General features: G+C 49.1%; 2 protein-coding genes across 5 annotated transcripts in view; one reads left to right on the plus strand and one right to left on the minus strand.

Annotated features, from left to right (window-relative positions):
* Nucleotides 1–25: 25 nt before the first annotated feature.
* PLEKHJ1 (pleckstrin homology domain containing J1) lies at nucleotides 26–10,111 on the plus strand. Its single transcript, XM_083594985.1, has 6 exons — nucleotides 26–181; nucleotides 2,187–2,254; nucleotides 2,990–3,056; nucleotides 5,252–5,342; nucleotides 7,366–7,429; nucleotides 8,261–10,111. Exons 1-6 carry the CDS (start codon nucleotides 88–90, stop codon nucleotides 8,324–8,326), a joined length of 450 nt encoding a protein of 149 aa, XP_083451111.1. The 5' UTR covers nucleotides 26–87; the 3' UTR covers nucleotides 8,327–10,111.
* Nucleotides 10,112–11,453: 1,342 nt separating this feature from the next.
* Nucleotides 11,454–17,834, minus strand: part of DOT1L (DOT1 like histone lysine methyltransferase) — a 72,331-nt gene continuing 65,950 nt past the window's right edge. For all 4 annotated transcript variants that reach the window (XM_083594351.1, XM_083594352.1, XM_083594350.1 and 1 more), the window contains one exon: nucleotides 11,454–17,665. In XM_083594351.1, the coding sequence (XP_083450477.1) occupies nucleotides 17,658–17,665 (8 nt within the window). In that variant the 3' untranslated portion in view covers nucleotides 11,454–17,657. The remainder of the gene's footprint in view (nucleotides 17,666–17,834) is intronic.

Consider the following 17,834-nt stretch of genomic DNA (forward strand, 5'->3'; position numbering starts at 1 on the left):
AAGGCCAGGGCGGAAGTAGAGCGGAAGTGGGAGGCTCGCGAGCCATAGAGCCGGGCGGGCCAGAAGGGTGGGGAGGCGGCGACGGCGATGCGGTACAACGAGCGGGAGCTGCTGTCTCTCTCCCGGCAGCCGGCCGAGAAGGCGGCCGAGGTCCTCATGCGCGCCCCGAAGAAGGGAAGCGGTGAGGAGGAGGCGGCGGGGGGAGGGGTGGCGTCACGAGAGGAGAACACCGCGGCGTGACGTCACCAGGCGGGTTGGGTGACGTCACGCCTGCCAGGGGTGGGGGAGGAGGAAGAGGCGGCGGCTCCCGTGGCGTCATCAGAGCTTATTGGGTTGGGGTGGTAGCAGAACTCCCAACCCCGGGGGGGGGGGGCTTGTCTCGTGCTCACTGAGGACTAGCACCTTTTCTGTTCCAGGGGGTTGATCTGGATGACCCTCATGGCCCCTTCTAACTCTACCGTTCTATGATTCTGTTGATCCGGTTTTTTATTTTGCTCGCTTGCCCAGAGGTGTTTCCATTCCCTCCTGTGTTCTGCTCTTACTGTCATCAGCGTACAGTGGTGCCTCGGGTTACGTACTTAATTCATTCTGGAGGTCCGTTCTTAACCTGAAGCTGTTCTTAACCTGAAGCACCACTTTAGCTAATGGGGCCTCCTGCTACTGCCGCGCCGCCGGAGCACAATTTCTGTTCTCATCCTGAAGCAAAGTTCTTAACCTGAAGCACTATTTCTAGGTTAGCGGAGTCTGTAACCTGAAGCGTATGTAACCCGGGGTACCACTGTATTGCGATGTCCAGTTCTGGATGCATCCGCTCAGATTCCTGCCTTTCGGGTGGTTGGGCTAGATGACCCTTGGTGGAGTGCTGAATTAGTAAATATCACCAGTTGTGGGAACATCTGCCTTGAGGTTGCAGGAGCTCATCTTTTCTCTCCCAAACTTGGACATCGTAGAACTGTAGAGTTGGAAAGGACGCCAAGAGTCATCTAGTCCAACCCTCCACAACGCAAGAATCACAGAGCTACAAAAATACCGTATTTTTCTCTCCATAAGACGCACCCGGCCATAAGACGCACCTAGTTTTTAGGGGAGGAAAACAAGAAATAAGGAGCCTCCTGAGCGAAGAGGGAGCGCTTCTCTCTCTTTGCCCAGGAGGCTTTCCGGGGCTATCCCCGAAGCCAGGAGAGCAAGCAGGATCGGTGCGCACCAATCCCTCTTGCCCTCCTGGCTTCAGCAAAAGCAAGCCTCCTAGCTTTCCCCCCACCTCCCGCACATAGCTGTCAACCGTCCCTTATTTGGCAGGAAAGTCCCTTATCCCAGCGCTGTGTCCCGCTGCTGCCCCTTATTGATGATGTCCCTTAAATTTCCCTGGTTTCAAAGGAAGCAGCTCCTCTCCCTCCCTCCCTCCCTGCCGACCAGGGAGGAGGGAGGCTCCAACTGTGTTGCTTGGCTGCGTTGCTCACCCAGTAAGGAGTCTAAGAACGACTGGGGGGTGGAGCTTGCATGCCTTGTGCCAATCAAATCGGCCACGTTGCCTGGGGACTCGCCTTTGCTCAGCGCTTCCCAGCGGAGAGGGGACGGTGGTTTCCCTTGCTGCATCCCCTTTGCCGGGTTGCTGCGCTGTGGGAACCACCGCTTGAGGCTTCGTTTGGCTGCTGGCTGGCTTTCTGCCTTTGGCTCGGAGGGGCTCAGAAGGCGAACATACCTGTGCTTGGAAAATCCCTTATTTTGTCTGTTGATCCCTTATTTCCGAGGCTGCTGGTCCCTTATTTTCAAATCTGTAAGTTGACAGCTATGCTCCCGCAAGAGCTGTGCGCTCTTTAAAGGGAGCGCGGCTCTTGGGGGCTTTTCTGGGAGCCGCGCACTCTGTCCCTTCCCCCACCTCCCGCAAAAGCCAGGGATAGCCACACAAAGCCTCTGCAAGACAGCGGGATGAAGGATCCCCGCTGCCCTGCGGAGGCTTCACGCCGCTAAGCCAGAAGCTAGAACAGCGAGAGGGAGCGCTGCGCAGCAATCCCTCTTGCTGTTCTGGCTTCTGGGATAGCCTGGAAATCCTGCATTCGCTCCATAAGATGCACACACATTTCCCCTTACTTTTTAGGAGGGGAAAGTGCGTCTTACAGAACGAAAAATACGGTATGTGTCCAACAGCTCTCAAACAACTCCCTCCATCTCGTCTTTCTCCACAGCCTTGAAGAAGCGTTTGGTGAAACTGGTCGTCAACTTTCTCTTCTACTTCCGAACAGATGAGGCCGAGGTATTTTTGCTCACTACTCGCAGGGTAAATTACCCACTAGCAACTTTGCCAGATATAATAATGATGCGAAGCCTGCTCAGGTTACTAGTCCTCAGGTGATGAGGTCCTCTGGCAAGTTGTGGCGGGTAGGAGGAGGATGAGAAGGCAGTGCCTAAAATAAACTCTTATTTTTATTCTAATAAAGAGCTTGATCTTATTAGAAGAGTCTGGCTCCTGGATCTAGTCCTGTTCTTGGAGAGCAACCAGAATAGGATTTTTTTTTTTAGGAGGGCAAAAAAAAAATCTCTAGATGTTCCCCAATCTCTCTCTAAACAACTGTGTTTTTATATGTCTATTTATTTGTTTTACTTATTTAATAAAATTCATTTACCATTTGACTGTGTAGAAAAATCTAGAAAAAATATAAAGGGATTGGCTCCAACGCTGGCCGCCTTCTGAGTAAAACTACTGAAATGCACAGATAGGACCACCGGGGGTCCATTGATTTCATTGAGTCTCCTCTTGAGTAGAACTTACTTCAAGACAAGACAAAAGAAGGGCTTTTTACAAGGGTTTATCTGAGACTATATTAAGCCCTCTTCATTTATTTTTCTTTCTTTTTTAAGAAAGAAAAATCCTTGTGCAGCTTTCAATTAAAAGCTGGGTTGGGAATATGCACAACGTAGTTACTTTTAAAAGCTTGAGCGAATGTGGAAAGTGATTAAGTAATCTGTGTGTGTGTCTCTCTCTCCCCAGCCTATCGGTGCTTTGCTGTTGGAACACTGCAGTGTCAGCCAAGAAGAAAGCAAAATATTTTCCATTAGTGAGTATTTGGGGTATTGAGGAGACAAATGGGGGGAAATGGGTTTACTTTTCTGGGAGCTTTTTCTTTCTTTTTTATTGGTATTCAATTTTTTACAAAGTGGTCACTAATCAAAACAAATCTAACATTTTTTCAAATTGCTCTCTGAGATGTCTGTACCCATTTGGAACACATTTCCAGTTCACAACTACCCCCTTTCCACCCACAGTATTCAGAGAGGGTCACTCAGTACTTGGCACTAGATTTCAGGACAGCCGAAATAAATTATTTGCAGGGCAATTTGGAATTTGCTGCTGTGGGTCGGGGCGGTGACTGCCAGTTTTAAGATAGTCAAGTCAGTTTATTGTGTTTTAGCAGACATCCCATTAGATACATAAAAATGGAAATGGGAATAATAAGAGACTGACATTTCTGCCCCTTCACCTTTACCCCATACCCCTTTTAGGTTTATTAGCATGGATTTGTAGAGCCTTAGCGAGAAATTTAGATATTATGAAGGATGTATGCTTCTCTACATCAGGCAGCAAAAAACAAGACTTGTTTTTCTTTGAAGATAGCTTTCGAAAGGGATTGGATATGTATGTCACAGCAGCTGAAGTGATCAACTTAATCCAGTGACACCAGCTTTTCAAAGTCTGATAGCAATTGGCACCTCCAGGGTCCCCTTGCCACCCTCCTAGGACCCCCCACCCAGGCAAAGCACTGCCCATTTTGGGAACCACTGGTCTCAAGGGACTGGCTGGGGCAATCCAACGTTTTGGACTCACAAGGCATCAAGGGGGTAGATAATGAGCAGTTTGAAGGAGGCGGGGAGGCAAGGCAGAGAGCCCAAAACATCGGGTTCATCCCAAGCAGACACGGTACAAGAAGATCTTCCAAGCTCTGAAAAATTGATTTCATACGTTTCAATGCTGCTTTTCATTCCAGTGAATCGCAAAGCAGCTTACAGACCATAAATAACAGTAACACAAGAGAATACTACAAACAGAGCACAAATCAAATAGAATAAATAACAAATCACCAGTGAAACAATTACAAACCACCATTAGAATAATTAACAAATCATCAGTAAAAACCATTGCAAATCATTGTTAAAACAATCCTTAAAATGCAGTTTCAGTTTCTAACGCTCATAGACCAGCATTTTAAAAAGAGCTAAAATACAAAATTGCAAAAGCAAGATACGATCATTATAAAAACAAGCCAGAATAAGAGCAGGGAGACAAGAGTCGCTGACCAGCAGGTTAAAACAACTAGAGTTATAACTATTGCTAAAGTGATCCAGTTGTAGACTGGGGAAGAAGAGTCGTATGTCTGAAAGAGGAGATTTCATAAATGGAATAGTAATAGTTTCTCTATAGGGCTTGTTAACATAAATGTAATCTTACTGTATTGCATTTTGAAAAGGCCTAATAAAAGAGGCAGAATAAATCATGCATTACTTTTCTAGATTCAGGTTCGTAGTTGTGTTGGTCTGACACAGTCAAAATAAATTAAAAAATTATCCAGTAGCACCTTAGAGACCAACTAAGTTTGTTCTGGGTATAAGCACATGAAAGCTTATACCCAGAACAAACTTAGTTGGTTTCTAAGGACATGGGTGGCACTGTGGGTTAAACCACAGAGCCTAGGGATTGCCGATCAGAAGGTCGGCAGTTTGAATCAACACAACAGGGTGAGTTCCCATTGCTTGGTCCCTGCTCCTGCCAACCTAGCGGTTCGAAAGCACGTCAAAAGTGCAAGTAGATAAATAGGTACCACTCCGGCGGGAAGGTAAACGGCGTTTCCGTGCGCTGCTCTGGTTTGCCAGAAGCGGCTTAGTCATGCTAGCCACATGACCGGGAAGCTGTACGCCGGCTATCTCAGCCAATAAAGTGAGATGAGCACCACAACACCAGAGTCGGCCACGACTGGACCTAATGGTCAGGGGTCCCTTTACCTTAAGGTGCTACTGGACAATTTTTTAATTTTTGCATTACCTGTGTAAAACAACAACAACCCACTGAGAGGTAAATTAAACTAAGAGATCCTGACTTGCCTCCCTCTGTCTTGGGAGGGTCATGTTTGAGCCGTTTTCCCACATGAGCTGTACTGCCCTTGTGCTTTGCCATAACCCTTGTCCAACAATCATAATTTTATTAAAGTTCAGTAGATAGTGAGTCGTAAGGCTGATGTCTCGGGGTCTCTGTTCGCAGGTTTCCTTGAAGAACCCGAGAGAAAGTACTTCTTCGAATGTGATACAGAGGAGCAGTGTTTGGAGTGGGTCGAGGTTCTCCAGAGGGCGAGGTGAGGCCTGCCGGTCAGCCGGGGTTTGGGGACCCCTTCTTCCCCATTTTTTCAAGGGGGTGGGGACTGTGTCTGCCAGCCCAGAAGGGACAGAGCGCAGGCTGCTTGGATCTCTGCGCAGTGCCCAGAGGAAACCACCCTTCCTTGGAGGTTTTTAAGCAGAGCTTGGATGGCATTATCTGCCATGGCTGCTTTAGCTGAGATTCCTGCATTGCAGGGGGTGGGGCTGAATGACCCTGGGGGTCCCTTTCAACCCTACAGTTCCATTATTCTACTTGAATCCTCACTGCAGGTAAGAGCAGAGGCCCATGAGCACCGCATGCCGGTGGTGGGCAGGGACAGAGTCAAGAGTGGGTGGAGCTACACATGTAAAGTTTGCCCTCGGTGCAGGTTAGTTTGAACATCTCCCCCCCCCCCCCAATCTAGGCGCAATCAGAGTTTGGTGGTGCACCCTGCCCATCTGGCTGGGTTGCCCCAGCCACTCTGGGCAGCTTCCAACAAATGATAACACAGTAAAACATCAAACGTTTAAAACTTCCCAATAGAGGGCTGTCTTCTAAAAGGCAGATAGTTGCTTATCTCCTAATAATAATAATAAATTTTATTTATACCCCGCCCTCCCTGGCCAGAGCCGGGCTCAGGGTGGCTAACACCAATAAAATCACAGTAAAAACATAATAGGGGGGAAAGGGCGGGGGGGGGCAATTTAAAATACAGGTTAAAATGCCATTTAAAATGCAGCCTCATTTTAAAATAGCCGATAAATCAAGACCATAAGGGGAGGGCAACATAAGGGTCAGACTGAGTCCAAACCAAAGGCCAGATGGAACAGCTCTGTCTTTTAGGCCCTGCGGAAAGATGTCAAGTCCCGCAGGGCCCTAGTCTCTTGGGACAGAGCGTTCCACCAAGTTGGGGCCAGTACTGAAAAGGCCCTGGCCCTAGTTGAGACCAATCTAACCACCTTGTGACCTGGGACTGCCAAAATGTTGTCATTTGTGGACCTTAAGGTCCTCCGCGGGGCATACCAGGAGACACGGTCCCATAGGTCCTTGACATAGAGTTGCCATACGTCCAGAACCCCCTGGACATATCCGGAATACTGCAGTTGGAAGCAGTGTTCGGGCAGAAATCTGGACATATTGCAGCCCATGTTGGCAGTGTCATTTTTGGCAATTTTTGTTAAAATTAGCCCCAAAACTTTTCTTCTTTTTGCGAATTGTCTCAACAACTTTGGGCAAAAAAAACCCTTTTCTGTCCGGATTTTCAGTGTTTGAAAATCCTCTGCCAGGTTCCCTGTAACTTTTCGCAGTGAGGGAACCGCCAGAAGGCCCTCGGAGGAGGACCTCTGTGTCTGGGCTGGACGATGGGGGTAGAGACGCTCCTTCAGGTATACTGATCCGAGGCCGCTTAGGGCCAGCACCAACGTACTGGGAGCCAACATAGGTCTTGCAGGACTGGTGTTATATGGTCCCGACGGTCGCTCCCAGTCACCAGTTTAGCTGCTGCATTCTGGATTAGCTGTCATTTCCAAGTGACCTTCCAAGGTAGCCCCACAGAGAGCGCATGGCAGTAGTCCAAGCGGGAGATAACCAGAGCATGGACCACTCTGGTGAGACAGTCTGCGGGCAGGGAGGGTCTCAGATGGAGCTGGTAGACAGCCGCCCTGGACGCAGAATTGACCTGTGCCTCAATGGACAGCGGTGAGTCCAAAATGAAGGTCTCAAGGAGGGCCAGTGAGGAGCATGGCCAGGGGAGAACATCCAAGGGCCACATGGAGAAGTTTGGAGGGCCAGAGGCTCCCCATCCCTGAGGCACAGCCTTAAAGAGCCCCACCACCACCACTTTTGAATACTCAAAGCTGTTGGCTTATTAGCTGCAAAACCAGAACCGCAAATCCCAGGAACAGGATCAGCTCCTCTGGGGTTGTTTTGGGGCAGAAGACCCTCGCCGTGAATGTTCGCTAGAAATCTGGTTCTGCTGCCTCCGCCCTTCACGGTCGGATCCGTTCTCCTTCTGCCAACAGCTACGAGTTCATGAGGAGCAGCTTGGTCTTCTATCGGAACGAGATCCTGAAGATGACAGGAAAGGTGAGTGGCTCCTGGGCCAGAAAGCAGGTGAGGGTGGGTGCTCACCCAGAGACCGGGAAGTAACGGCCGGGACGAGGATGCGCAGTTTCTGCCCTGCGTCATCCCATGATACTATGGTTCGAAGTCTTGTTTATTTTGTTATACTTTACTCCAAGAAGACCCATCCATCCTAAATAGAACCCAGTAAGGCAGATGTGTATATACAAATGGTTTTTAAGAAAGATGCGATCCCATTGGGATCCCAAGATGAAATGTTGGGAAGTGCCTAGAAATATGATGCCAACTTGCCTGCGGCTCCTCAGGGCTTCAGGTGCAGGGACAGTGGAGGAATTCCCAGCCCTGCCAGGGGTTGAACCCGACACCTTCTGCATGCAGGGCATCTGGTCTGCCACAGAGCTATGGACTCGTATCCCCCACCCTTTCAAATTTAGCATCTCCAGATATCCAGTGTCTGTGTTTGAAAAGGGGAAAGGTTCTGACCTCCTTTTTACTCCTTTGCCTAGTCCTCAGACCTTAGTTGGCACAAAAGAGTCTTTGAGAAAGAGTATTCTTGCAGAGTATTGCTGCTTTTATTCTTAAAAAGTCTTCTTCTCCAACCACGACCGACAGCTTTTACACACACCAAACGCAACCAGCTTTCTACCATCCAACCAACCCCCACCAAACACTAACATTGACCACTCTATATATACAGACACACTTTGGTGAAAGGTTGCATGAGTCATTGTAGGCTGCTGACTCATGCTTAGTTCTTTTAGCATTAAAGAAACAGCGGCCAGTTTTTAGCTGTGACATCCGGCCCTCAAAGCCTCACCTCTCCTTTCGCCACAGGACCCCCTGGAGCAGTACGGCATCTCGGGGGAAGCCCGCTTCCAGCTGGGCGCACGGAAGGTATAACCCCGAGCATTTGGATCTGGGCCGGCATCTCACCATACCACCAGCACCCTTGCGCAGCTCCCCGAGACTCCAGGGTCAGGACTGTACGCCGACTGAGTTGCTTTCACGAACTTGCAGGACCTCCCTCGTGCCGCCAAGAGGGTGACGCCACCCGCCCACCTGCTTCCTCCTAGCTTTGGGGGGTTGAAACAAAGAGTGGAGATTTGACTCCAGTGGTTGCAGATTTTCTTTCCTTCCAGGGCGCAGAGAACCTGCTATTCAGCTCAGAATCGTGCTTCCTCGTGTGTGGAAATGTGCACACAAACAACATTAGCAAGGGTGCTCCTGGAGCTGAAGGAAGGGGCGGGGGCTTCTTGGAATCGTGCTTGATTTTCACTAACATCCCAAATCGGGTTTGCTCCCAACTTTCGTGCTGAGATTTGAGATCTGCGGTGCACCCAGAGCACCTCCGGCAGTTTCCCCATTGCAACTCTGCATGAGTAACTGTTCTGGCTTTGCACACCTTCCCATCGGCTGCCTGGGTTGGGTGGGAGCAACTATGCTGTCCCTGCAAGGGATACTGGGGTGCTGAATTACCCCCCCCTGCACCGCCCGCACCGCCCCCCCGTGAAATGGGCTGTGTGTGTCTCTGAAGTCATTGCTCCCAATCCTGCGCCCCTCTCACCCCCCAGGCCTCAGTAATTCTTACCCAGGATGGGGCAACTCTTTACTTGCTCTATAGCATTCACCTAGTACAGGGTTTCCCAAACTTGGGTCGCCAGCGGGTTTTTTGGACTACCAACTCCCATTAGGACCAGCGATCAGGGATGGGAATTGTGTTCCAAAAACAGCTGGAGACCCAAATTTCGGAAAACCTGAACTAGGAGGTCTTGGACAGAAGAATGCCGGACTACTGGAGCAGCAACACGACTGTCTCCCCCAGGTGCTCGGCCATCTTTTACCGTTTTGTTGTGCCTTGCTGGCACCCCCCTGCGTCAGAGCTGCTCTCTGCGCCTGGCAAAATAGGGAACTGAGAAGAGTCCCTTGCCACGTTCCCAAGGTCGGTGCCCAAACTGTGCGCGGTTCCAAGCTCACTCCAGAGCAGGTTCCTTGCTTGCTGGGGTGGCAGAAATCTCCCTTCCTCAAAGAAAAAATACCTTGTTCTCCATCCCTCCTTGCTCTCTTCTTTCCTCTGCCCAACTTTTGGGACTGGCAGCTGAATGTAATTTTTTTATATATATAAAAATCTGCTGTGAAATTTAGAGGCGTTTTAAAAACTCACGGAAAGCTGTGGTTCTCTGGCTGATATTGGACTCAAAACTCTTTCCGGGGGGCGCTGGGCTGCTGATTTCTCCAACCCTGTCCTAAGAGGCTGAATTTCACTGCTGCGTGTGTCAGGCAGAGGACTGCCTCTTCTGCCAAGAGGCAGGGGAAACAAGACCAGGGAGTCTGCGATCCTCGGCCAGTGGTTTTGGACGATGGGAGCTTGTGAAATCCATTGTTGTCTAAAGGGGCAGAGTTTGGGGGACGAATGTGGGGGGGGAGAGAGAAATCACCAACCACAAAGGGCAGCTAGTTATTTAGAGGTTTTTAAGAGGCTGAAGAAATGTAAAATGTACAGTTTACATTCAACTTCTGTACTCCTCCTGCCCCAAGACACCATTGCCTGCTGGATAATTGGCCAGTTTTATTACTTCTGTGCATTAAACCAGAAATGTTACTGTTTTGTTGACATGCCCAGATCCCCTTTCGTTATGTCCACACTGATTTTCTTGCCCCTCTAATAAACGAAACTACTGTCTTGTTGGTTGGCTTTTTGCCTTTTCTGTGTGAGAGAGGTGGGAATAGGCTGGGACTAACCAGTTCTGCATTCAAAAGTGTATTCGTGCGAGGATTTTTACCCCAGTGCATTGGGATAGCAGCAGCAGGTCAGGCAACGTCTCTTCCTGAGTCACACCATCCTTGAATTGCTGGAAAGGTGTACTTGAACTCTGCTGTTGCATTTCACTTGCCAGAATCGATGGAGGATTGTCGGGAGAGGTATCACTGCAACAAGCCAGTATGTTCAGATCAAGGGAAGCCACAGTCCTATTCTATCTGCCTTGATCAGACCACACCTAGAGTCCAGTGTCCACTTCTGGGCACCACAATTTAGGAAGGATGTTGACAAGCTGGAAGGTGTGCAGAGGAGGGAGACCAAGATAATCAAGGGTCAGGAAACGAGACCTGATGAGGAATGGTTGAAGGAGCTGGAAAAGAGGAGACTGAGAGGAGACAGGCTAGCCATGACGATCTCCTTCTACAATAGAAAGTGTCCTTTCATACTGCACCACGGTGTGGTACGCTGGTTTGACATCAACTGATAGGAAGTGCCTACAGAGGGTGGTGAATACAGCACAAGATATTATGGGCTGTCTCGTGAATCCGCTGGATGAAATAGTGGAAGAACGTTGCCTCAGGAGAGTGAGGAAAATTCTCAGGGATGATTCACACCCTGGCCGGCACTTTCTTGATCTCCTGCCTTTGGGCAGAAGATATAGAAGCAGGATTAGTCGCACCAACAGCTTCTATCCGTGGGCTGTTGGGCTGCTGAATGAAAAGATCACAACAGGGCAACTGGCTTTCGGGTTTGGTGGGTGTGCGTCAGTAAACGAGGGGAATTAAGACTAAGAGAGCTGAGTGGGGGGGGTGCTTGTGTAATCTCACTGCATACAAGTTGTACAAGTGACAATAAAGTATTTCAATTTCAACTTTCCAATTATCTCAAAGGCTGTCACAGGGAGCAACCTTGTTTTCTCCGGCTTTGGAGGGTAGGACTTGAACAAATGGCTTCAAGTGACATGAAAAGAGATTTTAAAAGCGTTCTGACAGTAAGAGCTGTTTGACAGTGGAATGGTCTCCCTCCCTCCTTCCTTGCAGGCCTTGAAGCAGATGTTGGACGGCCATCTGCTGCAGATGATTTAGTTGAGATTTCTGCGTTGCAGGGGGTGTCCCTTCCAACACTACAGTTCTATGATTCTACAAAGGTGAAAGCTGCATTTATCGCTCAGCTGACCTCTAGCATGTGGCCCCAGGGGGGAATGCAGGCCTCTCTGGCTGTGAAACCTGGACGTCTCTTGCAAAAGAAACCAGACAACTTCAGAAAGTATAGAAGCACCTCCACAAGGGTATACAGTGTATTAAAATACATACATTTTTTTTAATATAAAGACAAACTTCAAAGCCATTTTCTTTTTTTTTTCAATTACAAATCAGGGTGAAGTGCGGGGGGGAGATCTGAAGTGGAAGTTAGAACAGAAAGATAAAACTTTTTTCTTTTTTTTGCAGTGCAGAGAATCGGAAGGAATGGAAGGGGCTGAAATATATAGATAAAAGATTATTACGTACATATATACACAATGCCAGAAGTAGTTCATATGGATCTATGGAAGAATGACGGATCGAGATTTCATGGAGCAAAGTCTCAAAAACAAAGCCAAAACAAACAAACAAACAAACAAACCCCAAGATACATCGGATGAAAGACTGAAATTTAAATAGAATTCATTTTCATGGGCTAATGTATACAAATCAAGTTCCTAGCTGCTGGGAAAGAACATCCCACCTCTAAGAATATGGGTACTCCCTTCAATCCATTTACAAACGGATTCCTTTTATTTTACATTTTACAGATTTAATTCCTGAGAAACAGCAATTTCCATCACTGACTGAATACCCCCCCCCCGCCCACATCCAAACTCCCTGTTTCGGCAAGACAAAGCCTCAGTTCATTGTGGAGGGGGGAGGAACCAGAAAATTCCTTAACCAGCCCCCCAAGGGCTGTTTCTGCAAAGCACATTTCTCCAAAGGCTCAAAAAACGCAAAGCACTGAAAGAAGGAGCTGATCTACCCCACATTTCTCCTTCCTATTTTTTTTTTAAATAGACCTCCATCCCATCAAGGTTAGAAAAAGGGGGGGGCTAAGGGGTTGTTTTTTTAAGGTTCCAATGTGCATGTGGGTGAGGAAATCCAAAATTATGAAGGGCTGCAGCCAATACCTGCAGCGAGAAAGACCTGTTTTGAACCAGATTTGCAAAAACAGCCTCCTGCAACCGAGACAAAAGGTATTTTGCAAATGGGATGCTTGCTATCGACTCCCCAGCACGCACCTTTCTTTCAGAGTACCACAAATTCCTATGCTAGTTAAACACAGACAAGCAAGCCAGTTTCTATGGAAGTTCTTGTTGGATATTAAGATATCCGGCAAGGCTGATTTCAAACTTCACAGGAGACTGTGGCAGCCTGCTTAATGGACTGCATCTACTACAGTGTGTCTGTTAGACTGATCGAAAAGTAGTTTTCACCCTGCAAAAGGCTACTTTCCCCCCCTGTGGGTCTGTTTCTGGGAGGGGTGGGGGGGAGCACCATTAGCACCCAACCCCAGAAGCCCCCCACCCTGCCCTGATTCTGAAGCAATTCTACAACTTTTAAAAACCAAGCGACTCCACTGGGTGCAAACAAATCCCACCATCGCTGTTGCAATGACCCGCACGCTTTCACAAAGAGTACGCACACCATCTCAAACCAAACCCAATTTGCGAGGACACACCGTCATTTGCAACCAATCCCAAAGTTTCTTCACCACTTTATCCAAGTTGCAAAGAAGGGGTTTGCGGGGGGGGGGGGAGAGAGAGAGAAGCAGAAAAGCACAGGGTGTGTGTTTCAGTTTCTGCGAGGGTGTGCGCTCCCCGCCAAAAAAAAGGGTGCTGTCCAAGCTCATGCCGCAGGCATCGCTCTTAAGATTTCAAAGCCAAGCACGCTAGACCTCTACGAGTTCTCATGCCCAGCGGTTTAGGAGAAAGGTTGTGTTTGGAAATGGAATGGAAGAGGTTAGCCGCGAAAATGAGGACATCGTCCTGTGGTCTGCAGAGTCCGTTTGCCATTGTGAGGCCCCTCCAAGATTGCTCTGGACTGCCGAGGGAGGGGCCCCAAAATGGCAGAGGCTGGTTTAGGATAACCTCAGATAAGGTGGAGCCCTGACGGCTTAGGGAAACACAAACACACCCAAATAGCACCATATTCTGCACCAGAAACAGAGTCAAGCCTTTAGAGAGGTTTGCTGCTGAACTAATACTCTGCCCTCCTGAAAAATAAAGTTAGAAGACGAGTTCCCTCTACGCCCCTTACACAACTTAACATAATCTCTGTGTGCTTGCGGGCAAAGTAAAAGCATCTTAAAGCAGGTTTTACTGGCAAAGAATAAAATAGAATACCCAGCCTTCCTCCTTTCCTTGTGGCCTGTCGTTGCCAGGTCGGCTGGGTGAAAGGAATGCCCCCCCCAGGGGGGGGGGCGGTAAAAAAGAACCCGGCCAAGCACCATAGGGTTTTGTTTAGCATCTAGCACCAATGAAGGGAAGCAGCAGCAGCAGCAGCAAATCCCACTCAGAAAAATAAATAAATTAAAACAAGGCGGGGGGGGTCCCAACAGCTCACTAAAACCAGCTTCTCCCAAGAACGGCATCACAAGACAAAGTGGTGTGGGTTTCGATTTTAATGCACGGCCCTGGGGGGTTGTCGACTGGGGAGCCCCTGAGATTCCATCTCTGTACCAGAAGCAGCAGGGCAAATATGACAATTGTCCTTTGGGGGTGATCTTTCCAGAGGCGGGGAGTCCCGCCCCAGCGGCCGAATGGATCACCCAAGTGGATTTGTGTTTTGGCATGGAGTTCTTGCAAACAAGACAGCACCAGCAAGAAACCTAGCTGAGTCCTCGAGGGGTCGGGTAAGGCAGGATTCGGATGTGGACCCAGGACCTACTGCCCCAAGTCTGAACCGCCTGGTTAGTTAAAAACAAGCAGCTTGGTCTTTGTATCTTTGGCCAGCTCTCCCGTGCTATTATAAAATCAAAACCCTGGGCTGGTCAGAGGAGAAGAGCCCACCGCCCTATGGCCTGCTTGGCTCAATGGAGAGGGGCCCATCCGGCATTTTAAAGACTATATTCCGAACGGAAGATCGATGCATGAAACACACACTTGCGACCTCAAGAGTACTGAAGGTGAGAAGACGGGTTGAGGGGAGATGGAGGAATTTTTTTTAAGAGGGGGAGAGAAAGCGGTTGCTGGAGAGAGCTCAACTCAAGCGCAGCAAGTCATTGTTCCTGCGTCAGGTATGAGAAATTCGCACCCTACGAATTTAACACAGGGCGGAAGGTGAACAAGCAGGAATCCGTTTTAGTTTCAGACCTAGGAAAAGATTTGCAGCTGACTGAAGACTTGTAAGAACCAGGCCTTCAAGTGGGATTGTTTTTCTTTTTAAAGAAAAGAAAGCTAAGACTAAAGTCAAGGGAAGGGAGAGGGAAAGAAAGCGCAAACTGTATCCACACTTTCCCCCAAAGTGGAAATTTGCAGGCATCGTGGGCCTGCAGGGGAAAGATACCCAAGTGTGGAAGGAGGACAAGAAAGAGAGTACTGCTGGAAACCTGGCCGGTGACGCGACAGAAGGCAGCGGAGATTTATCCAAGCAAGATAAAGGGTTTTGGCAGCCAGTCCACATTCATTAGGGGGTGATTTCCGTACTGGTCCTGCGCAGCGGAAGGAAAAAAAGGGTTGCCAGAGTAATGAGCTGCATCCCCCCTGTTCCTTCTGGGGCGGGGGAACCGGAGCCAAAAGGAATTCATTCGGCTTGCAATGAGAGTTTTAAGAAACCTGGAAACGGGGAAGTTCCGGCTCTCTGCCGATGCTGAGCAGACCAACAGGGGCAAGGAAAAACAAGCAGAATGGTGAAAAGTCTTCAAGAGAAGTCAGCTGTTTGCTCCAAGACCTTAGCGGAGGGGAGAGAGAGAGAGCAAGACAGATTCAGGGAAAAGCAACAGCAAGAGACTATCTTATAAAAGCCACAAGGTGGATCTTGGAAGTAAGGAAGGCAAACATGAGACTTTAGGGACCGCTGTGGTATTGAGGGGAGCAAGAATGATACCCTGTGCTGTGATCATCACAGACTTTCTTTTTCTCATGCCCTTGCCATTTCCTCCCTGATTTTAGGCACACCTGAGGAAACAAAACTGCTATTTGTCTCCCACTTCCAATTACACTACGGACACAACCTGATAAAAAAATTAGCAGAAAGCATACGAGTGTGTATGTGCTTTTAAACAGATATATCCCCCCCTCCACATCTCACCATTCCCAGAAAGCTGTGTGCCTTAAAAACAAACAAAAACGTAAGAATTATTCCTATGCACTGATCACCCAAGTCACAATTTATTGTTATAAAAAAATCAGCAAAGCACCAGTGTTGTCAGGCGAGATACAAAAAAAGTTAAGTTTGATTGCAGTATGCATGTGTGTGTGTGTGTGTGTTTTATCTCTGATGCAGGGGTGTGAAATCACATTTTTAAAACACGACCCACTGAGAAGCAACAAGGACATAAGCAGTGAGCGGACGTGTCTTTGACGGAACGTACAAAGCCGCGTGTCTTGATCAAGTATCAAAAATCTTGCCGCCGACAACACACAAAAAGGATGCCAGAACCCCAAGAAAGAAAGTTGACAGCAGGCCCAGCGCAAGACTGGGCGGCCTGCTTTCTCAAGTTTTCCACTGCAAGCAGCCTGGCCAACGACACCAGTGGGATGCCTCTGCGTGGCCATCGCCTCCCAAATCAAAACATCCCTGGGGGAATATTCCAAGAGCGGGAGACGGACACAAACAGGAAGGAAAGAGCACCGGGCAAGGATGATGAACATCCCTGCTTCTTCCAAGGAACAAAGCAACGAGCCAGACAGCCGGGGACCCAATCTGCTGCCTCCGAGGGGAGGACAAACTGGGAGAGATCCTCACCGTGGGCAAGGCAGAGCCCCCAAAGATGGCATGATTAGAAAATTGCAAGCAATGGTTTTTATTTTTAAAGGAAACCTAGAAGACTACAAAGCCTGGACCCGGGCAAGAAAGGTGCCCAAGCCTGAGGCGGAGTCCCAAAACACGGGTGAAGCTGCCCTTGGCGTGAGAAAATGCCTGCCAGTGCTTGGCTGCCTGGCGGGAGCCATTCCGCTGGGAAGGGAGAGGGGTTGCTTTCATCGCCACCCACCCCAGAAGCCAGTGGGTCAGGGTCCCCACCCCACCCCACCTTGAACTCCGAACACGACCCTTTTGGGTTTCACAGTTAAGGCAGAGGACTCCCCTTCCCCCTCGCTTCGGAAACGCACCTGGGGGTGTCTGTTTCTGGGGCGGGAGAGGCTATGTTTTATCCCCCACGAGCACCATATCTGAATTCTGCTGGGAAGACGGGAGGGGAGTGTGATGGCTGCATCCCCACCTTCAAATAAGCATTACATGACATCGGTGGTCAGATCTACAGCATGGGGGGAGGCAGATAGCCAGACGCCCGTGCAAAACGACTGGCTCCGTTCACCCCTGGCCCCTGCCCAACGCCAGCTACTGCCCAACGGCCAGCTAAGGTTGCTTTTAAGGGGCCAGCACCGAGGAGGACAAGCCCCAGATTCCTCATTTCCCTGGCTTCACTGCAGAGCGGAAGAGACACGGACGATGACATGGACCAGACTTCTGGTGGGAGCGGGTGGAATAAATTAAGAAGACTCAGGCTCGCTCTATATAGGAACGTGGCTTAGTATTGGTCACCCCCCCCCCAAACACGCAAACAACCAGGCCTCTGCGCCCCGCAAAAAAACGAAAAAACGAAAGCACCACGGGGGAGCGCGGCCCGGAGAGGCACACGTCTGTCGGGCATGGATAGCACCAAGAGAACCTTTTGGATGTGTCTCCGCTTGTGTTGGCCAGTCCTTTTGTTATTAGCAGTATTTTGTTTGTTAAAAGTCCTCCTCCTCTTCTCCCCCCGCCCCTTCCCCAGTGTGTTTTTTTCCAGTCCCAAGACTTTGCGTGGAACGAACACACACACAAGAGCGGAGGGGGGGAGGGTGCCTTTTGTGAAAACACGTGTTCTCAAACTTTAAAAAATATATAAATATCTAAACTATATCAACAATACAAATCGGAGGCCGTTGTCGCCTTCTGCAGTTTGAATATATCTAGAAAGAGAGAGATATACATATACATATATATTATATAATATAATATACATATATATATATACACACACACACACATACACTTAAGATTTCACAGTAGCATTTTCTTCCGGCTTTTAGGCTTAGGACTCAAGGGTTCAATTGCCTGTCTCTTTCCTCGTCTGGTTTTCCTGCGTGTGTCCAGTAGTAAAGAGAGATGGGGAGGAGGGGGAGGGGAGGAGCAGAAGCCCCTCTCTACAGCGGTTGAGGGCAGCACCTTCAAGTGGAAGTGGAGAGGCGTTGGTCCAGGCTGGCCTTGCATAGGTCACGTGGGGGGTTGAGGTAGAAGGTCCTTAGTTACCTGTGGGAACAGGGAGGGAGGGAGAGAGAGATTAAGCCAGCCGATTATGGACAGTTCACGAAACCAGGAAATCAAGGATGGCGCGGGCAGGGCTGGGGAGGTTTGACCCAGTGCGGCCCTCCAGAGCCACTACCTGGCCCTCAGAATTCTCACCTCGCTTGACCTACAA

This window comes from Podarcis filfolensis (genome assembly GCF_964270895.1).
Source record: "Podarcis filfolensis genome assembly, chromosome: 18".
Lineage (NCBI taxonomy): Eukaryota > Metazoa > Chordata > Lepidosauria > Squamata > Lacertidae > Podarcis > Podarcis filfolensis.